Here is a 22,676-nt window from a genome sequence, read left to right on the forward strand (position 1 = left end):
CCTTTCGGAGAATGGAACAGGCCACGCGGCCTGGGAGCCCCGGAGCCTGCCGGGAGTTGTAGTTCCCGTTGGGCGGTCACAGCGGAGCCGGCGTTAACAAACACGGCGAGGGGAAACAGTGCTGTGACACGGCCTGGGGCGAAGAGCCCCGTTACTGCAGCACGAGGAGGCTGGGAATGCGTTACTAGCAATCTAAGCAAAAGCCAGCAACGTGTGTAAGTTAGGATTGGAGCCTTAAGTCTTGCATTCAGCTTGGCAAGGATGTCCTACATTCGGCTGAACACTTTATTGAAAATAACACTGAAAAAGATCAGCGTGACTTTGAAAGACTGGATTTTTGTAGAAGCGAGGTTATAATTTTACCCATGTAGAAACTCTCTTACTAAACCACATAAACATACAAAGATGAGACCCTCACATAGCTTCAAAAACACGGAGCCCGCATTTGAACTGATGGAAAAATTGGGTTAGCCATCAGCCAATAAAAATATGTACAATGCCACTGTAGCTCATGCTGTTATTAATGGCAAAATAATGCTATATTGCTTGGCGGCTACAGACTGTGCCCGAACTGCTCTGAAAGCTTCAGAAGTTGGATATGCCCTGAGACAAGACATGGGCTAAAGGTAAGGAATGGAAAACTGGAACGTAGTCACCATGTGTTTTTTTAAAAAATGGAGCCCATGCTTTTCAAGGCAAATACTTAACACATTTTTTGCAGAATTTACTGCAGATCCATTTCTTTTTACAAAAACACTGGCATCTCTCATGCGTTTAATCTTGGGAAAATGAACCAGTTGTAAATCCTGAGCCTATAGAGAGCCTGAATAAAAGTAAAGCGAGAGATGCACCACCGGGAACAACGGCGCGCCTCCCGCTTTTCCCCTGCCCCAAACACCGCACCGCTCTCCCTCCCTCCCTCCGGCAACTGCCTCTCGCTGTCGGCGCCATCTTTTCCCGCCCCGCCCCACACCGCCGGACTGCCGACCCCCGGGAGGCGGGACTTCCGGCACTGCCGTTGCCGCGGCAGCCGAAGGGGGCGCGGCCGGAAGTGGCTGCGGCGGGGTCGAATTCGGCGGCGCCACGTCTGGCGGGTGCGGGCTGCGCTTTCCCCTCCTCCCTCGGCGGGGCGGCGGCGGCGCTGTGGGAGCCGCGCGGCCAAACCCGCGCCCTCGCCTCTCCCTCGGCGGCCGGTTCGCAGCGGGGCCCCGGCCGCAGCGGCCGAGCGCAGCGACATGTCGGACCTGGGGGACTGGTTCCGGAGCATCCCGCTGATCACCCGCTACTGGTTCGCCGGCTCCATCGCGGTGCCGCTCATCGGCAAGCTGGGCCTCGTCAGCCCCGTCTATCTCTTCCTCTGGCCTGACGCCTTTATCAACCGCTTCCAGGTAGGCGCCGCACTACCGGTCCCGGCGTGCCTTGCGGCGCCCGCGCCGTAGAGAGCCTAGGTCGGGGGCGCGCTCGGCATTCTGGGAGTTGTAGTGCGTGGGCGGCCGGGCTGGGCTGCAGGCGGCAGGTCGGTCCCCCACCCCCGCTCTGGTGGCGTCTCTGGGAGGGAGTCACGCACTGGGACAGCCCTCATGAGCGAGCCCGTTGCCTCCAGGAGGAAGCTGGGCCTGCCTTCCTGCTGGGCCTGCCTTCCTGCTTAACCTGTACACAGCCTGCGGGCTGGGCACCGCTTAGCTAGTCCTCTGCAGCCCCGAGGCGCCCCAAGGTGACACAGGCAGTGGTGCTCAGCCCTGTCCAGGGCCCTTGGCGAGCAGGAAAGGGGCAGTTGCCTGTGAAGGGCTTCGTAGTTTGGCTTGTAACCCATCCTGTTGCACCCCTTTCCTAGGTACTTTTTTTAGGGTTGTCCTCTTGGCTGTCACTGGCTGTTCCTGGGCGCTTGGTGGACTCCAAGTGACTTGCCCAGCCTTGCTTAGTCTGTAAAGGGATCGTGTGTGTACGACCCCGTGAAAGGCAGGTGCAGAACTGCCCTGAACCTGAGGTGCTTTTGGAAATGTTAAGGCAGAGCTAGTGAAGTGCATTTTATATACTTTCGTAGAGTTTGTGTTATTACTTGGAGTTTAAAATTGGAGATTGTCAACTTCTGTGCTTATGGTTGATGTAGTTTAACACTGACGTCCTGGAGTTTCAGACATGCAGTGCTGTTGCATGTATTAACAATGATGAGGGTGGTTGCAGTCTGGACATAGAATCTTTTTTTTTTTCCCCTTGTGTTGGGAGGTTAAAATTTTGCTATTTTGGTTTGCACATGGTTAGGATGTGGAATGCCTGGTTGAATCAAAGTGGAAAGTGAAGAAAAAAATCCCAATCCTTAAGATTCTATCATCGTGCTCCTTATACATACAGCGGAAAAAAAAATGCAAAAAAAACCAAATAAGCAACTCTTTCTGTAGTCTGTTTCATGACTGTCCCCTGAATTTACTATCTTAAGTGACTGTCTCTTTCTGTAGTTCCGTTAATGCTTCTTGAGTTATGGTGTTCAGGATCCTAATATGTTATTCTGAAATGGTGCACGCTAAAGTGCTGGTTCATTCGTAAATGGGTAGATGTTTTCTGTCCCTGCTACCTGCTGCATTGCTGATGTCTGTACCTGATACTGATAGTTGAGAAAGTCTCTAAAGCAGGTGCAAAATGCTCAGAATAGTATGTGTTGCTATCTGGAAATGTATACTAAAGGCTATGGTGTGAAGTCCTTACGGAAGATTTGCTCCTGTACAAGTTGGAATGGGTGCCATATGGATGCCTTTAAAACAGGTAGCATCATGACAAGAATCTCTTTCTTGCACTGCAAAAGGTGCTCAGTACTGTGGAGATGACCTTAAAATTGTGTGTGATTTCTGTTGCAATCTTGATAGCTTTGCTGATCAGATCATAAAAGGAAAATCCTGTAAAGGCTGCTGTAGCAGCAAAAATGGATACTTGGACTATTTATCTTTTAATCTACTCCTTAATCTTCCACATAATTGGTAACAAATGAAATAAAAAGACTGTACATTTGAATTTATTCTACAGTGTATAAAAGTGAGCTCCTTCTCTTTTGATCTGGACAGATCTGGCGTCCGATAACTGCGACTTTCTTCTTCCCAGTGGGACCTGGAACAGGATTTCTCTATTTGGTGAATTTATACTTCTTGTATCAATATTCGTCACGATTAGAAACAGGTATGTTATCCGTTAAGTTGTATGCATGTGGTAAACGCTGCCCGGAATTAATAGTGACTTAGTATTGCCAGCTAGAGCTTCTGTTGGTTTGTGGAGGCAGGCACATGGCTGATTGGACAGGATTATGGCAAAATTGGCTCATCTCTGTGCCCACGTACTCTGGTCAATGGGAAACTGCTCTGAAAACTGGTTGGTGTGACCGGCTCTTTTCCTTTGGAAGGGAGCTTATTCATTTGGGATCTAAATGTGACGCTTCTCCTGTGAATACAGCCTGGTGCTTCCAGCTGTTGGAATTCAGGAATTGAGAATAAAAGACAACTTTGCCTCAGTTCTGCTGTGTTTGATTCCTTTAACACGGAAGTATGCTAAAACATATATAACAGCAGGTGTATTCATCTTGAGAAAATAACAATATCATTTTTGGCAAGGATGCTTACCTGTGTTCTTCTGTAGTTTGACCTGAGTTGAGAGAAATCCTGTACCTTTCTGTCAAATAGAAATGTTAAAAAGTTAGGAAACTAGTTGGACTTCAATTTAGAGGAAGAAATTGGGAGCAGAAAAAAGGAGATCAGATTATGGAGAAAAGCACAATTTATGAAAAAAGCATCGTTTTGATAGTCTCAAGAGATTGTTGTTAGAAGGTAGCTTCAAAACTGGTTTCATTGTGTTGCACATTCCATTAAGGCTTGGCAAAAATTATTTCAAAGGAGATAAATAATTAAGCTAAAGTATTTACAAAGCTGAACTCCTCCTGAAAGCCCTTATGAAGAAGAACTTCTGTGTAGTTTTAATGAAGTCTTAGAGCTGATGGTATAAGTGGCAATGCATAGAAAGATGATGTTTGGGTAGGCAGAGAAGAGCTCCACAGTAAATCTGTCTTCCAGAGAGTATTGTAAAATCCCCCCCCTTTTTTTTTTTTTTTTTTTTTTTTTTTTTTTTTTTTTTGTCATGAGAACAGTAGCAGGGAAAGGGAGGAAATGCAGCCATGGTGCCAGATTGGATTTAAATATTTGCTTTTTCTTATCAAGTAGTAGTTTTAGAGCTAAAAACAGTCCCCCTTTCTCTTCTCTTGTACTATGTTATAGACATGTGCATGCAAGAGAGTATGGCAGTTACGACATTCTACTGTGCAAAGCTATGTGTAGTAAGAGTTGCTTATTAATACATTGTAAGGCATCACTGGTAATACTAAAAAATCTTCTAGGTGTCTATGCTACAGCACAAGTGTCAGGAAAGGAACTGGATTCTTTCAAGAATAAATTTGCACTCTTGCTGTGTGCATCTGGAGTTTGAAACTGGGAAGTCATCTGATGTGTTTTTGTTTGAACTAATGCATGTCACCTCTCTATTAATGGTCATTTTTCTTGGTATAAAAAGTTTTTAATTAGGTCAGTCCTTCCCTTTCTTCCAAAAAAAAAAAAAAAAAAAAAGGTTTGGCTCCTGTAGTTATTGAAGTGGGAGGTGTGCAAGTTGCTTTTAATGTATTTACAGGTTGGAATCAGCAGAGATCTCTGTTTCCCTTTGTCGGTGAAAATGAGGAAGTGAAAGATTTTATTTTCAGGGTTGTACGTGGCTTTTGAGCACACACTAATGTTACATGTTAACTTCAAATTTATGTGGGGAGGAGATTTAGCTGTAAAAATACCCATACAGTTCTGTACTGTGCTTGTGATGTTTTCCTAATGAGCTGACCTCTGGCCTCCTGAGGAAAATGAGATTGACGTGTTTTGTCTTGCTTCTGTTGCTGAAGAACATAACAAATACCAGCAGAGAAACCAAAATGGGCATACGCGGAGATTGCTCAGTGGCAGCGTGAATGAGGAGGCGAGCAGTCTGCAGCTCTTCCCCAATGCCCAGGCTGCGTTCTGGGCCCCACGGATGGACCCAGGGGGCTGGAGCCCACCTCATCCCTGTGCTCAACCAACTCATTACAGCAAAGAGCTTTCACAGCTTGGTAGTCTGTCACCTCTTGTGAGTCTGTAGCTCAGTTTTCTCAGGTATTAAATGGAAAAAAGCAACTTAAACACTTTATCTAGGAGATTATTAACAAGAATTGAAAAATGAGAAGTGAAAAAAATGGAAGGAAAAATATTTCCTTTATTTCCTTCATATTCTGCTATGCTGGAGTTTCTATAGAGTTAGTCAGCTTCCTCTCTTTATTTGCTGAGATTTGTTGTATGGCAACAGTAAGGAGAAAACTTCAATTCATGTAGCTCTCCAAATTTAAACTTTATAAAATATATTTTTGAAGTGACCCTCCCTCCCCCAACTTGTGTGTCTAAACTTAAATAATAAAATGACTGAAATATCAGTTTTGCTTTACATAGGCTGAGTTACTCTAGCTGTTATTTTAAAAAAAAAAGTTAATACTGAGGGTATTTTTTTGTTTGTTTTTTAATTTTGGGGGCATATAAAATAGTTGTAGGAAACTAAATAGTGGTAGCGTTAAACAGTGCCCCTCTTTTCAGCTTGCCTCCTTTGACAGTGGAAATCCCTAGGCATTTTGATGTTTTATTTTGTGTAATTCAGCTTGTGTAATTCAGCTTGTTTCTGGTGCATTATGCTTGTTACTATATTTTGGGTATATCTCACTAGTATTCTTGGGCTATATTAGAGTTAACAGGAATTGTGCTCAAATGCTGAGGTCTGTGATAACAGACTTACCAGAATCTGAAAGAGTGGGAGCTTATGATTTTCATGTTTACAAGGGGTTGTTGTGGGTTTTGGTTTTTAACAAAAATCTCCTGAAAAATGCTGATACATGTTCAGAACTGGAAACAAGCTTGTAAGAAGGAACAGTGCGCATGTATACATGCACATGCATACTCTTCTGTCACATACATTAACTCTTCTGGAGTCTAAAAATAGTCATATCTCTTGAGCCTGACTAGATGATGCAAGAAAGATGTAAGTTGGCAAAGAAAGGACTAGTTTTCCTATGACTTCATAGTTAACCTTTGTGTCTCTGCTTTTGCTGTGTAACTGTATTTGCTTACTGTGTGCTTCCAACTGGTAACTCCTTAGGAAGGACTGGATCCAACCCCATTAAGTCTTACGAAGTTAAATCCACTTACCTCCAGAGTTAACTTTTTTTTTTTAACGTAGAGTTGATGTGTGCACATGCAATGCAATAGGCTGAATGTCTTAGTTTCCAGTCCTGTAGGTTGTTCCATTATAAGCCTATTTAAAATAAATAATTAAAAAAACAAAACCAACAAAACCGTAAGCTACAGGCTGTATTTAGGGTAACTGTTACTATCTGAGTTTTTCTTAAACTCCTAAAAGTAAAACAGGTAAGGAGGATGATCCACAAATGTTAGCTTGCCATAATGTGTCCCTTGCATGGTGTTGGTCACATTCATCAACCAGCTGTACTATTAAGTTCGTTCCTACCAACATCCTCAGAAAAGATGCTCTGGATAAGCAAGGGAGAGCTTACTTGTAAGCGGTCTTAAGGCAGTGTTTGTGTAGATGGAAATCAAAAGAACCCGAACAATTCTGTGATTGCGATATACTACATTGTTATCCAGGGTAGCTATTTGAAGAATCGAGGCAAAATAGTAATTTCTAGCTGTCTGCCAACTTAGCTGGTTACTTGGGCACAGAGCAGAGTTTGTGGACCTTTAATTTAGTGGACCTTTATTATATAAATGTGTTGGAAGGAGTCTTGATTTTTTCATCATTTTCAGTGCCTTGCAAGGGTTTTTCTAATGATTCTTCTTATTTACAGGTGCTTTTGATGGAAGACCAGCAGATTACATGTTCATGCTCCTGTTTAACTGGATCTGCATTGTTGTATCCTTCTGCTTATTAAACTTCTGGAATATTTCGGTTCTCCTATTTCTACTTGGAAATATGTTCAAAGACCAGGTTTTATCAACTAACAGTTTTAAAAATGTAGTGAGAAGAAGTAGTGAGTGACTTGGAGGGAGAATCTTAATAAACGTACTAATAAAGGTTTGTAATTTGGGGACTAGAGTTCTGCTTACATAATGCTCTGCTTGTGTTGCATGAGCTTCCATCGTGTTCACTGTATTGCCTCGACTAACCACTTCTGTGGATTGCCATATGGGCTAGGAGCCCGTGGGCTAGTACATGTAGTGTGTTTAAGATGGCGGGTGTAAACAGGTCTCATCTTTGCTATTCCCTGAATTGGAAATTCAAGGGTACCTCATGGAGAGATACGTCACCTGCTGGTTACAAGTTGGCTAAATCTGTGAAAGCAGTGTTGCTTTTGGCAGAGCGAGCACAAATTGAAACACAGGAAATTTCATTTAAATGTTTAAAAACAAGAAACCACCCTACCCCCCCCCAAACCCCTCCCCCCCCCCCCCACACAACCCAAAACCTTATTATGGTGAGGGTGGGCAAACACTGGAACAGCTTGCCCAGAGAAGTTGTGGAGTCTCCATCCCTGGAGGTATTCAAAACCCAACTAGACACCGTCCTGAGGAACTTCCTTTAGTTGACCCTGCTTTGGGCAGGAGGGCTGAGCTAAACAATCTCTAGAGGTCCCTCCCAGCCTTAACTCTTCTATGATTTTATGGATCTCTGCGCTATACTCAGTTTCGTAGTGTAGATGTGCCCTTATAGGTCTGTGTTGTCCAGTCTTTAGCTAACATATTGTTACTTATTCTGGTGATTTGCGTACTTTCTCATTTCAGCGTAGTTTAGGTTGTCTAATGCCAGAAAAGTCGTGGAATAGTAATGTCTCTGAATGCTGAGTCAGGCTGGAGTTGGATGAACGATTTTGATCTGAAAGACTTGCTTTAGCTAGGGAGCCCTGGATGACCCCAGGCTTCGCTACGCTGTGTGTTTATTTCTTGAACAGAACTGATTGGAATAGTTCTCAATGGCACTTCTTTATTCTTTCTTACTGTACCCCATTAGAAAAATAATCTCTGTTCCTGTTCTATTCTTGCTGTTCCTAGCCTCCTTTATAGCAATTTGGAGTAGCACAATATGCAGGCAAAAAAGGGACCTGTGACTTCAGCGTGTACCAGATAAGCCAGAAAAGCTACTGTGTAGAAATGCTGCTGCCTTATCAATAGATTGACTATCTCCAGTCACATTCCACTGTATGGAGGGAATTGCTGTTGTCATTCCTGCTAATCCTGTTGAGCTACAGTAGTAACTAGGAAAACAGCTTAGGTTTAGTTATGTTAAGAAAACCGTCAGCTTAATTCTCATTGCAGGCTATTGAGCTGTGAGCTATTGGAGGAATCTGATTATGACTTGACTTTCAAAATGGTCATTTGAAAGTTTCCACTTGCTTGTTCCATATACAGTGTAAGGAGTAACCTGAATATGTAATCTGGGAAAAAGCTTGGTGCCATCTTACACTCATTTGTGAACTATTAAAAGCATTCTGATCATAGCATAATTCTTCAGTAATTGTTTCTCCCCAGCAATTACGACAGCAAGCAGATCCTTCATGTTCTGAGTTAGGAAAATTCTATTAAAAGTCTGCATTGATAGACTTCAAGAAATTATTTCTTTTCTATGACCCAGTTGTGTTATTAGATGTTTTTTCTGATCTAGTATCCTTATAGTTATAAAAACAGCACTTTTGTGTTTAAAGAGACTAAAGAAAGAATCAACTCCTGGCCTGTAACATGATTTTCTGCAAAGATTGATTGGGTTTGGTATGTACATAAGCAATGTGCATGGGTCTGTACATCATAGAAGGCTTTTCATTTTTCCAAAGCTTGACTTGATAATTCACATGACCATTACATTCACATGACACTTACATTTAAGCTGTACAGTTAAAGACCTTTCCATGTGTGTTCAGTGTGTGCATGTGTAGCTTCTTTTGGTCATTCTCATCTGTCAAGGTTTGTTGCATTTTCCTTAGTGACGCGATGACAGATAACTGGCTTGGCAATGGACATGCAGGTAAGTGCAGTGCAGTCTTTTAAAATAACCTTTTGGAACTTTGTGTCTATTTAATGACTTTGTAGACAGCATATCTGCGTAACTGCACATCATGAGTTACGCTAGGTTGCTTTAGCTTATATCAAAATAGACTAGTTATGTGTGTGCTGTTAGTTTTTGGCTTTCAAAGTAGTTTGTGTTAGCCTCAGCTAGCCTGATCAAAAGCCTGTATCTGACTCTGCCCCGCATAATGTCAATAGGGAGTCAAGGAACGAAAATCTGATCTTCTAGTTAGAAAGTGTTCTTTCTTTTACTAAAATGGACCCAGAGTTTCACCTGTGTACCATTTCCTATAATGAGCGCGTAGTAAGATCTGTGGATGTGCATTCTTATTCTTAAAAATGATTCTTGGGTTCCTTAGATTTCTCAAGTTCATTTCACAGCATTCCTTCCTTTTGCTTGCTGACAGAAGATCTCTTTGTGAAAAATGCATCTCAAGATTCATACCAGACATGTGAAGTGCAAAATCCTCACAAGAATGATTAAAATAGCAATCTAAATAACCGGTTTCAGTAAGGCGATTCTTACCTGCCCAGATTCTGAGGAGGAAAATGAGGACACATATGTTGGACACAACAGAGTATCTAATCAGATAACATTTTTTTCAGCCTGCCTCTGAAGTTCATTCTTCATCTAATTTCTGTTCCCATCACCCAAAGCCTGCAGCAATATCTCCAGTATTTTGTACAAGATTATTTTAGTATTTATTAGATCATTTATCTGATGGATTAAAAGAGCGATCGTGCATCTGCAGTCAGGATTGAGCTCTGTTAAAGGCTCTTCTTAATTTGGCACTTGAAATGTTCTTGCTGGGGGGGAAGATTCCACAGAATTTCTCTTAAAAATGCTACAATTGCACGTATGTTGTTTGAATTGAGACTGAAGCATTGATTTATGTCATCCTTATAAAAGGGAAATTAAAATGGTTTTAAATTTACATTTGAAGTCTTACTTGAAAGAGGAGCAGTTGTTTGGTGTACAAATATTTTTTTTGCTGTTAGAAATAGGGTTTTTTGCTCATGTTGAGTGGCTTGTGTGCAAAGTGAGAAGACAGAGTTACCTCAGCTGGGCCTTTATTCCCATGTCAAATACTTTCAGAGTCTAGACATCACTTTGTTTTTCCAGAAGGCAAAAGCTAGTTGAATAAAGACCTCTAGGTAGGTGCCTGTGGGAAGAGCCAGAGTGCTGAGCACCGTAGGGCTTGCGGAAGGCTACACCGACTCGAGTATGCCAACTGTAACAAGTTTCACTTTAAATTAGTGCCACCTCTACAGTGATGCATTTTAACTACCGTTCCAGTCAGCCAAGCTGCTTGGTGGTGTTCAAGCCAGTTTGCAGAAGTGTTAGCCCAGTGTCTCTCCAGTTTAGAAATCAGCAGAGAGCTGAAATACTGCTTTATATTTGTTTCACTAGCAGTACTTCCTTACTGTGCCTGTATGTAGTTGGAGTATTTGAAACGGTCTCATCTCCTAGCTTGGAACAAGGTTTAACTTGAGGCTCTACCAAGATGACCTTGCCGAATCTAGCCGTGGTACTGGGAGCTGGTGATGCTGAAGCAGTGGTACACCTTCCCATGGTGGCGGTAGCTTCTGAGAGACATAATGGGTAACTAGATGCAGTAACGCTTCATCTGGCCTGTTAGCTTAGCTGCAGATGGGGGTGCGTTTGGGTTAGTGCCCTGGCTCGTGAACAGAAACAATTGGGGCACAAATATGTTCTGTTCTGCTGACTGTGGTAAGTGTGGTACCAAGCAGCCAGGAGCAGTGGAACTGGCTGCAGCTCCCATTTCACTCAGTAAGAGCTAGAGCCCTTTGCTTTCATGTGGTCTTGTGCTACTGTTTTACGTACCTGAGATACCTTTTTGTGCCTCGACTGCGCTACACTGAAGCATAGGCATGGCTGTGTTGAGAGTGAGGAGGAGCACTGATCATATTTGGTATGACGCTCAGAAAATCTGTGCTTTTTGTGTGTGAATTAATCATTTGATGTCTATACCAGGAAGTGAACAGCTTATGATAGCTTAGGTAAGCACACAAGCCCAAATCCTCTAGCCTACTGGGACCGTGTCTTCATTAACAGAGAAGGCATTTTCCAGCGCAGCAATATAGAATGACCCTGTCGGTTCTCTTGCTTAGCTTTCTCATTAGATTGTGAACAGGTCCATGATATTTGGCAAAGATTCTGGGGTAAACTTTAAGGATTTTGGTGATGTATCATGCTTACAGATCGTTTCTGAAACTTGTAGTTCCTACTGCCTGTTTAAGTTTCTCAGGTGTCTACAAAAGTGATGGTAACTTTTTCTTTTCTTTTTTCTTTTTAATATTGCAGTTGCTGATGATTCCTCTCATCATGTCTGTACTTTATGTTTGGGCCCAGCTGAACAGAGACATGATTGTATCATTTTGGTTTGGAACAAGATTTAAGGTACACCAAACAGGATATTGGAAAAGCTTCTGTGCTTAAGATGCATGTGAAGGGGATGCTAGATGCTGCTGGACTTAATTATTTCTGTATAAGCTAGAAGGCAAAATACATTTCTCTTATTAAAGATATCCTATGCTTACACAAAGCTACAGACTCCTTGAGAGGCAGTGAAGAATAATTTCTCCATGGTCTTCCATATGCTGTCATCCAGTGTGGCTTTAACGAAAAGATATCCTGACATCTGAAATTCGTTGGCCTGAAAAAAAGAGGAAAAATTTTCTTGATGAACATTAACCCGAATAAAAGCTTAATAATAGTGGCAAAAATATTGGTATATTAAATTTCTCTATAGTTTGTAACCTAGTCTATTTCTGCCAGATCTTGTAGCGAAAAGTCTTTTGATACTTGTTTCCAGACCTTTTCAAGTTCAGAAATATTATGACTTTTCAGGTGTAAGCTTGCTGTGAAAGGTAGCGTGCAGGAGATATCTGCGTATAATGTTTGAATCAGTATGATTTGTCTAAAAATGTTGGTGATTGCTCAGTTTAGAGTATCCTACCTGTTAGTTAGAATCTACTTAAGTTAATATATTGGGATTTGTGTAATGTTGAAAATACTGGTATAACCATACCTACAAAAGTACAATGGAGCATATGCAGGTTTATGTCCTTCACTTGTACTCACAGCTTCTCTGTCTCCATTTAATTCTTTTTTAGGCCTGTTACCTTCCATGGGTTATTCTGGGATTCAACTACATCATTGGTGGATCGTATGTATTTACTAATATGGCCAGCTTGAAGCTATAAAGGCTTTCACAGCTATTTATCTTATCACTAAATTTAGCAGCAATATTAAAAGGAGATGCTTAAAGCTGTACTAATACAACTGGTAATGCTCACTGTGTCATACAGCGATTATTTAATATAAAAGCAATGGAGGAGAATTGTGGATAAGAGAACTAGAAAATGTGGGGGAGGGAAATAAGAATTAGTTTATTTTCTAGTAGGTCTATGCATTAGACTTTTAGAAAAGAAAGACTTCATCCCATATGATCAACCACTATTACTGGTTTTAGAAACAAACTCAGCTTGATTCTGACAGTATTGTTACTTCTTTCCCTCAAAATCTCACCCAGCACGCTATTTTTTTCTGCTTGTGAAACAGAAATATGGCCATAAAAAGCCTGCAGAGTACATGCCGGCACTTTCTGAATCCTTTGGTCTGCCTTGCATCTTTTTGACTAAACTCTGCGATGCAGAAATCCCCTCTTTGTGCACGATCTTTCACATTAGTGCCCCTGTATTGGTTGAGCCTCTTGGTGCCGCTGTAACACAATTGGTGATAATAAGTTATGTGGTTGATTTATAAAAGGAGATAAGAGTACAGCAATTCCAAATTCCCTTTTCTGGCTGTGCCTCCTACTGACTCATCCGTCACTTAAGAAAACTGCTTGCTGTTGGATACCTGCTGTTTCTATGCATGACAGAAAATACTCAAGGGCCTCCATTCAGCAGTGTTTTTACAAAGTTGGGAACAAAACTGTTCAGTACAGCAGGAGACAGGCTGTCCAGTGGAAACAGCAGCAACCTCTCAAGTTAGGTCGACTTATTTTCAACACTAATAGCTATACGGTCTAATTCACTGATGTAAACAAGCATTTAATTGCATTTTCAGTGCAGTCTGTAGAGAAGGCTTGGAAGGGGGGGGGGTGAAGCAGCCTGCTGATGTGTTGGCACTGAAGGCTGGCACTTCAAAAGATGTGAATGCAAAACGCTGAGGGAAGGAGAGTTTTCTGTGGCCAATGGCCGTAGGGGTGCCTGTGGCAGGTGAACAGGGTGAACTGACAGAAGATGGTCGTTCAGCTCTGCAAAAGAGAGCATGTGAAACAGTTCTTTTTCTTTTGCCTTGCAGGGTCATCAATGAGCTGATAGGAAATCTGGTTGGACACCTGTATTTCTTCTTAATGTTTAAATATCCAATGGATTTAGGAGGAAGGAATTTTCTGTCCACACCTCAGTTCTTGTAAGCTGACTTTATTCTTTGGCTCACTATGTGGAACAATCTTCTATATAACACACATTCGTTGGGACAGCAGGGTGTAAAATATTTTCCTAAATCAACCTGCTTCAATCTCTTGACTGGGTTGCATGCATAGAAAATCATATTAGATTATTCTGAGTCATCAAAAAACCTGAGTTTCTTGTAAACTGCTGAGGTGGAAGTGTTACCACTGTGGATGGCTTTTTTGCCTACTCTTAAGAGTGAGATAAGAGTCATGTTTCTGCTGGTGTATTGAATGGTAATAGAGATCTCTCTGGCAATTAGCAGGCAATATCTGCCAGGTTTTTTGGTGTTTTGTTTTTTTTAATCACACTTTCTCCTGTAAATTATCTTTTATCTGTATTTCCATGTATCATTATAGCAGCTACCAGGCTAGCAACCTGCAGCAACAACAGAACAGAAGCCTGTTGCAGATCTGTTCAGTACTATTAATACATATTTTGCTCTGCAGTTGATACCAGTGGCCTTGACTAAAACTGCAGGTCTGGATTTCTGAGGTGCTTTTTCTTGCAATCTGTTCATTGTTTTAGCATTGAAACATTGAGATCAGAAACCAAAGATTATTTCTTCAGTTCCCCTTATTGTCATCCTTTTGGGTTGTAAATGTTCTTTCTCTACCAAGCTTTAGCAACTGAATTAACCCTTTTTAATAGCCTAAAGTGTTAATTAAAAGATGCAAAGTTGGATTACAGTTACACTTTCTGTACGACTTTTTATATGAATAAGGGAGGCTGTATACTCTAGCTTTGTCTTTGCAAGCCCTCCTGCTAAACCTAATTTTCCATAAAGATTAGAAGACAAAATGTTGCCTTAAAATGTCTTTCAAAGTAATAACAGCTTTGAAACTACCATCAATCTTGTTGATTATGTGCAATTCTCCTGATTCCTGTTACAGGTATTTAATTCTTCTCTGTATTTGAGAAGCAGGAGCAGAAGTACTACAAACATCTCTAAAGAGGGATAAATTCTGTCTCTGTACTGCAGTGTTTTATTAAAAAGATTCTGTGATGAATTACTGATACCTTTAATATAGTAATGAACTTTTCTGTACGAGATCACTTTTCTTGTATAAAGGAATTGTTGTTTTTTTTTTCCTCTTCCTTCCTTGGGCCTCAGATTTGCATGGCCAAATTCAGCAAGGGATTCACAGGAGCACAGTGTGACTGTCTGTGTGCTGTAGAGCTCAAATGACTCTGAATTGATAGTATCGCTAGCAAAATACAAAAATTGTATTTTAGATCACTGCCTATTCAAATGGTAGCCGAAGTTGGATGGTGAGGTTCTACAGCCCTGATTTGTTCTGGCCAAGTCAGTTAAACTCTGGTTGCAGGCAGGCTAGGTACCTGAACCTGTATTTCCTTTAGTCTCTTTGGTCCTTAGTTCCTCAGGAATCTTTACTTCAGAGGGTAGTGGGATGTTTGAATGCTGGAGCTCTGTAAGTATTAGAGAGATATATGCTCAGCAGTGACTTGGATTTTTTTTTTTTATTACTTCTCTGGGAAAAAAGGAGGGAAGTAAGGGGAATTAAGCTGGTATCAGAGTGTTTGTTCTCAACAATGAGACTTCCTTACCGTGTGTGTCCACCCCCCCCCTTCCCTCCCCGTTTGGGTTACTGTGTATAACCATATCACAGAGACTTAAGTTGCCCGGAATTCCTGTTTCTCAGCATGCTGAGAGCTTAATACTTGGAAAGAATTCTGTGAGGTATTGCTATCAAAAGCCAATTTTATTGCAAAGTCTAGCAGCTAAAAGGAAGCGTGTAGAGAAGTAGTCTGGTAGTTACACCCCAAAGTACGGCTCTTTCTCAAACTCTCTCTCTCTGTCTCCCCCATGGCTTGTCCTAGGTACCGCTGGTTGCCCAATAGAAGAGGAGGAGTGTCAGGGTTTGGCGTCCCACCTGCGAGCATGAGAAGAGCTGCTGAGGATCAACAAGGTGGTGGAAGACACAACTGGGGCCAAGGTTTCCGGCTAGGTGACCAGTGAAGAACTCCTGCCCTTGAAAAACAGCAATTCTTTGGTTTTAATAGCACGTAGGATGGATCCTTCCTGGTACAGAGCGTGCTTAAGAATGAGCTCTTTGTAGTATTGTTGGATTTAACTGATTAGAAAGAATTTTTCTGGTGCAAGACAAAATTAAAAACTCCAGAAGGGAAAAATGTAGATCCTGCTCCAGGTTAGCAAGTAGTATTCAATTTGACTCTGCCATTAAAAAAGCCTTCTTTGTACAGTATTGTCTGTCTGTAATAACAGGCATCCATTCTGGCATCTTGTTCTGTGATGTGATGGAACAAGCTAATGGTGTTCTGTCTCACCTGATGTGTTCAAAGTTTTGTTGCCTGTGGTAAGGTAAGAATCCAGCGTGTGGCAGAGGGATCAAATTAACCCCTATGATTAGGAAGCTGATTTTTCCTGTAGCTGTGCTTAAGTTCCAGGGTCACTGGAAACATTATTTAAGTGATATATCTATGATGCATTCATAAAGCAAAGTGCAAGTGTTTCATTTCCATTATTAAGCTGTATTTTGAGAGCATTTTTTTCTTGCCACGCAGCATTTGTCCTACCTGCTGCAGCGTGGGATGGGCAAGACTAAGGATAAGAGGGCTTTCGTTTGAAATTGCAATAACAAATATTCACAGAATTGAAATCTGAGTTCTTCATGTCATGTATAAGGCTTGCTCTGTTTAAACTGAGGTTGCCTGGCTTGTGTGTTTTTTTTTTTTTTTTTTTTTTTTTTTTTTCCTGAGAGCTGTGAATTCTTGGCTTCAGGGTTTCTGTTTAGATTGCAAAATTGGATAGCACAAATACTAATTTACAACTACAAAACATAACATATCATTGTAGTTAATGTGAAGGGTACTGACCGCAGCATTGTTTATTAATCAAATCTACAACTTTCTATTAAAAGCTTTAAGACATCAAAGAATCAAAGCTGGAAATAAATTTTTCCAGGTTCAAGATACAATAGAACAGATTGCTTTATTAAAGGACTCTTTCACTGTTGAGTAAAAAACTACATAAACTGTCTATTACTATCTCCATTTTTTTGTTAAAACTTTTTGACATGGAGAAGGGAATGATTCTGTACAGTATTTTCCAAATACTGGGCTCTTGTGGGCAGAGCATGGGGCTAGGAGCCAGGAAGCTGTAATGCTAGCTGGTTACTGACTCACCATATGAACTTGAGCAAGCTTCTTGCTTATCTCAATTTTCCCAGTTGTGAGGAGGACTCATGCATGTCTCATAGTTTGAAAATGTAGCCGTGCCCCAGGTCCCCTAGGTGGGAGCTGCTAGTGAGAGAGGTAAGGCTTGGGCTCACACGAATGATAACACTTAAACTGGGAGTGCAGTTGCCCTAGGCTTAACTGAGACTTCGAGTTGGAGTATAGTTGCCCCTTTCCTCCCTTTATAGTTGGAGTAAAAAGAAGAGCACCACTAGCATGAGATTCAGATCTTACACTGAATTTTCCTCTAGCATTTGTCTGTCTTTTTACTGGGCAGTTAGACCACACAGGGCAGTTTTGCCCCAGCATACGTGTCTCGGGCATCTATAACTAAGTGAAGTGAATTTGGGCCAAAACATCTTTTTACTACTCTTTTTCCTTCACTAAATCTGAGTTCTGAAGGTTTAAAAACTTGTAAATACTACTTACCACTTAATGTGAAACTTTGAAATTAAGCAGTCAGCCTGGAAGTTTTCACATGTCTTGTCTGAAAAAGATGCATGCTCCATTTCTTTATTGCAACTCAATTTTGTTGATCTGGCTTATGGACAGATGTAGAAAACCAGTAATGATCATATTGTGTGTTTAGATTTTACAGGAACGTGGAGTTCAGAAATCACCTGCCATTTTTGTCCATTTGGTGATAAGTTTTAAAGATGATCTTGTCCCTCTATAAAATGGTAGGAGGAAAATAGGACTGCACTGTTGTAAATATTTAATCTACTATTGATTGACAGCTGTTATTGATGCTAACTTGAAAAGTTTCAGAACTGTCATTTTTATAGGAGTCGTAATGCAGCTGGTCGTCTTTTAGTCATGGCAATATCACTGTCTCCAAAGCATTTGTCTTTATTTTGGGTCAGGACCTAACTGTTAAGTGAAGATGCAGTAGTTTGTGACTTAGTCTAAACTCGGGCGCACTCAAGTTGCAGAACATCTTTGCACAGAAGGCCAGCATGGAGGCACGAGAGGGACGAAGCATGGCAGAAGTCACTGTCCTGGCCCTGTGCACTGTGTTGGGTCTTACTTTGTAGTGTATCCTCCTTCTATAAATCAAGAGGAAAGGGTTTGCAAGGAAAATAGGCTTCTGATAAGTCTTGATTTGCTTTTGAAAAACTTCAGTTTATTTTGGTTTATGGAAGATTCACTTTAGAATTTCATATTGCAAGTTCAGTTTGTGCGTTTCTCACTTGCCATTTGACCTGAAGCACTGTTTGTGTGTCCTTCAGCAAACACAATGGCAGTCTCTTGTTAAATGAGTACCTCCTTTCTTATTTTGTACAGATAACTTCCCTTTTTGTAATCAATTTTTTGTTGGCAAAGTTTTAAATTAAAGTTTTAATCACTGTTTTTGTCTCTGTTTCACTAAATCATATTTCAGTTTAAGACAAACCTTCTGATCTGCATGTCTCCAGAGAATGTGTGATAGCCGTGTTGTTACACCACCTCCTGCTGTTGATCAAAAGTACTCAAGAAAATGATCTGTTATTGGGGGGGATGGAGGGAGAGTCTTTTCTTCTCTGAAGTCTCTGATCAATTGCAAAATGTAAAGGCATTTTTTTCTGCCTGTTTATCAGCATGAGTTTTGACTCTGTGTCCTTTCTGAGCTATTATCCTCTTATAGCATTTTTTTTCTTTTTATACCTGATTGTTCATCCTTTTATTGTTGTCTAAGAGGAAATACCTTCTGCTCACCCTCAAGCTTTGTGGGATTGATAGAGGTCACTTACCGGGGGTAAGCTTGGGTATTTTGCAATATCCTCTCTCTTTGTCCAGCCAGATGTATGCCAGAATTCCTCTTGAAGGTCTGTTATCTCAACTGATTCAGACCCACCATGAGCATCCTCTGCATGACTTTTCTGGTCTCTTCCTTCGTAACCTTGTTTTTCATCTGACTGCAGTTGTCCTATTTGTTACCATAGAGGCCCTGAAGATCGTGGTCTTGGTGCATAAGGTGCTATATGAACTTGCTGATCTCCTTCAACTAGGAAGGTCTTGGTCCATACTAAAATCACAAGATAAAGCAATGTGGCAAGTGTGTGGCTTTTGATTTTTGCTGAAGCCGCATAAAGGGTCAGTGGAAGAGCCAGGAATAAGAAATCAGATGTGTCTGCTTCTAGAACACTTCATCTTTCATTCCTATCACTTCCTTCGACTTGGTGTCAGCTCCTCTCTCAATGCAACTTGGTAATATAGTATTGCAAATGCCTTATTGAGAAACTGGACCTGTTGCTTCATTTAGCTGTCATCTAATGGCTGTGTTAGGAAAAATGAGAGGCTTTAACTTTCAGAATAGCGTATTGTTTGCAATACAGCATAAGATCCTTTCTGTGTTTGTGTATCATTGTGTACCTCGTCGGGAGGGAAGAATGCTGGTTAAGGTAGTGAGCTCAAGAAATGCACACGAATTTACAGTCTCAAGGTTTTGATGTGACAAGCCGCCTCATATCTGTGTACTTCCTGCTCATCCTTAAAATGTTGATGATTCACACACTTGCCCCCTGCCCTGTGAAGGGATTAGGATGATGGATCAGTTTGCACTTGCTGTAGTATAGTGGGGCACTAATATCAGCAAAGATGTTCTTAGCATTGCCATTGCATGCAATAGTAAATAGCTTTTCTTGTTTTGTGCATCCTTAAATTTTTATTTGGCCATGGATATTAGTAACAGTATAACTTGAAATTCAGATTGAGACTCTATTTTAGTAGTTCTATTAATGAAGTTAAATGTGTGCATATTAAGTGGAAGTACTTATGTCTAAAAGATGACAATGTACTTTTTTTTTTTTTTTAATTGAAAAGATGAAAAGACTCATTTTGGCAGTTTAGGGTTTTTTTAAAGCGTGATCTTTGGAGTTCTGTTTGCTACACCACCTAATCCTTTTATCTTCTGCAAGGTGGTCTAGGAGGCGTGATCACAATGGTTGTGAGCAAAAGTTGCATAAAAAGATCTGTGAGGATGCTGGCAAGACCTCTACAAAATCTTGTAGATGTTGGGGGTGGGAAGTGAGGATGAAGAAACCTTAATTCTAGTGCTTGGAGGTGGTTCCCCCCCCCCCCCCCCGCCCTAAGGACAAAACACTTGCAAATGCCTTTAAAGCTGGAGCTGGCTGTCAAGGCCAAGTTTCCCCAGAGTACTTATTACCAACATATTACCCATGATGAAGGTCACAGAAATTGGAGGCCGTGTTTAAAAACAAAAACATGACAAGCAACCTTCTTGCATCTGAATACTTGCATGTATTTCTTAAAAGTTGAGTGTGTGTGTTTAATGCCTGGATTGGCTGTGGATAGAAGGGCGATGGGTAGGTCCCTGTGTAAGGGTCCGGTGGTCTCTGTTGTAACCAGGGGTGTCAGCAGGCTGCCTGCAGCAATCAGGCTTTCCAGGCTGAGTTCAGGTCACCTTGCAGCAGCCAGTTAAACGTAGAAAACTTCCTTGTAGTAATGTTTCCTGTTGTTTTCAAATTAATTGGTCAATTAGCTCTAATGAACCCTAAAAGACTTCTCAGCCCCTCAGATTTGGTGCTTTAAAAACTCTAGCAGGTGATTGTGTCAATATTTCATTTTGGCGTCATGAGAGGAGAAAAGTCCAGGAGGCTTCCCCGTGTGCTCTGTTCCGGCCGCAATGTGCCGTGTGCCTCTCCTGCTTGCTGGATTAGGCTGGAGGGGCCATCGCACTTGTTTGTGGTTTGCGTAGTGCCCTCTTGCTCACAGGAGAACGTTGCAAGCCAGCTCAGTCAAACGTGTTTGAGCTTCCTGCCGCTCTGACAGCGGTGTGTGATCACAGCCTGTCTCGTGGGGTGTAAATACCATGACCGAGGAATGCAACTAAGGTTCTGTTGTTGCTGCTGTTCTCATGAAAATACTGTGAGCCTATGACGTTAGTGGGTATATGAGGTAGTGAAGTCTAATAAGGTACTAATCTTTGGGGGGGGGGGGGGTTTAAAAAAAATTAGGAGGAAGGGATCTAAAGGTACCGAGAAGTTGGCAAATGACTTTTTAACTGGACTTTAGAATGAAAAAGAAAGAAGATAATGGGTTGTATTCATAGGCTGACCAAAGAATGTTTTTTCAAAGTGCTTTTTTTCACAATATGGGCCCAGAAGTGATGATCTGCTTTCAGATTGCAAAGAAAAAAAAACACCTGTCTTTGCTGAATCCTTAACCCTGTAAAGGGGGAGAGATGAGACTCTATTTGTACTGTAACTGGAATAAACAGGTAAGTCTTTCAGCAGACAGAAGCCTTGAGCTTGTGTCTTGTAACACTGTTTTCCCCATCTTTTTAAACAGATGCTTATTCAGTCTGAATTGTCTGTGTTTTTCGCTGCTAATTTCAGCAGCTGTGAAAAGGAAATGGAAATGTGCATACCTTGGGTGTTGGCCTCATCTTTTTGGGGGGCTCATTCGTATCCTAAGGATTTTATTGAAACTTAACATTAGTTTTGTTTTTTTTTTTTGATTTAGAAAATGAAAACATTTCCTAGAAAGTTTCCTAGAAAGGTGATTGGAAGCCTAGACGTTAGAGGGTTTGGGTTTAATGTGTGTAAATGAGTAGGAAAGCTACAGTCTTGTCCTATTCTCTGTTCTGTCTTGCTCTTCTTCCCCAGAGTATGCAATTTAAGATAAAAATCTAATCAATGTTTTAAAAAAGTACAGCAAAGATTCTGGGGCAGCAATAAGAAGCCCGAACATCCCAAAGCTGTATGCAGCTGATGGCAGAAAGACCTTTATTGTTCTTTCAGCCCTAGTGTTGTGTAAATTCAGAAAACGGAGATTAAATCTTGCAGGATTCTGAGAAGATCCTGGACATACCCATGAGCAGGGGAGCAAGAATTTTGCAACAATCCAAACTCTTGCTGAAATTCAGAATGCTCCGGATTGCAGAGTACAGTGATACTTACTTACCTTCTACTCTGCGGCTCTCTTAACAATATTCAAAAACATAGTCTTCACTTATTCATAGGGAACAAGATTCACTCCTTTCTAGTTGTGTCAATGCCTGTTTTGGCTGTAGCAGTCCAAGTTGCACATAGCCAGGTGCAGTAGCTTCCTATGGGAAACCAGCACACCTAAATGCAAAAACTCTCTGGGAACTGAGTGAAGAGGAAGGAGAGAAGTGTCTGGCATGACCTGACAGTTGAATTTCTTTCTTTAGGCCGAAGGCAGCTATGCTAAGCTGGTGAGGTTATACAACCCTGAAAGGAGTAGGGCAGACAAGGCTGAAGATGCAGCTGAATCACTTCTTGGAGGCTGCGGTTTGGCACCTCTAGGGTGCAGCCTTTTCTGGGGAGGCCTCTCAGAATTTAAACTGCTGTTCCTGAATGCTGTAGAGGGGAATTTAGCTTCTAATATGAAAGGAAAGGTGTGTATATGTGTATATAAATGGCAGGTCCCTAGCTGAAGAGCAGACTTGAGTTTGCCTGCAACCTGGCTTGGTTTCACTGAAATAATATCAGAAAGAAATTAGTGTTTGCAGGAGGGAGTTTTCCAACATGAGAATATTTCATTTGGGTGATACTGATTAGGATAAAATGTTTCAAGACTTTACTTCTGAATTGACTTTTTAGTTAGGTTAGAACACACAAAGCATTTTGTGTTAGTTTTTAGAACTCAAATGAAACTAAAAGTTGAAACCATATCATTTTGGTGGACAACGCTTCTGTAACCTTTTTCAGAAAGTGTTCTGGTAGTAACTTTTCATTACAATAAGGAACAATTTGAAATTTCCAACCCTTTCCTGAAACAATTTGCATTTTGGAAAAAGGTCTAGTCTGAATCATTGTCAACAGCTTTGTCTTGCTTTGTTCTGTGAGCTGGGAGTACGTGGTGATGCTTGAGAACCTGTACCTTCTGGGCAGGGAGTTT

The 22,676-nt window shown here is 41.3% G+C and overlaps 1 protein-coding gene across 1 annotated transcript; it reads left to right on the forward strand.

Annotated features, from left to right (window-relative positions):
• Positions 1 to 1,051: 1,051 nt before the first annotated feature.
• DERL1 (derlin 1) lies at positions 1,052 to 18,159 on the forward strand. The gene is made up of 8 exons (XM_013956827.2): positions 1,052 to 1,388; positions 3,057 to 3,168; positions 6,899 to 6,963; positions 9,040 to 9,066; positions 11,434 to 11,529; positions 12,246 to 12,298; positions 13,441 to 13,551; positions 15,435 to 18,159. The coding sequence occupies exons 1-8, from the start codon at positions 1,236 to 1,238 to the stop codon at positions 15,571 to 15,573; spliced, it is 756 nt and encodes a 251-aa protein (XP_013812281.2). The 5' UTR covers positions 1,052 to 1,235; the 3' UTR covers positions 15,574 to 18,159.
• Positions 18,160 to 22,676: the final 4,517 nt, after the last annotated feature.

The sequence above is a fragment of the Apteryx mantelli genome, chromosome 2 (genome assembly GCF_036417845.1).
Source record: "Apteryx mantelli isolate bAptMan1 chromosome 2, bAptMan1.hap1, whole genome shotgun sequence".
Classification (NCBI taxonomy): domain Eukaryota; kingdom Metazoa; phylum Chordata; class Aves; order Apterygiformes; family Apterygidae; genus Apteryx; species Apteryx mantelli.

Coding starts and splice junctions, on each gene's coding strand:
- DERL1 (XM_013956827.2), top strand. CDS start 1,236: ATGTCGGACCTGGGGGACTGGTTCCGGAGCATCCCGCTGATCACCCGC. Junction 9,067..11,433: donor GCTTGGCAATGGACATGCAG/GTAAGTGCAGTG, acceptor TTAATATTGCAG/TTGCTGATGATTCCTCTCAT. Junction 12,299..13,440: donor AACTACATCATTGGTGGATC/GTATGTATTTAC, acceptor TTTGCCTTGCAG/GGTCATCAATGAGCTGATAG.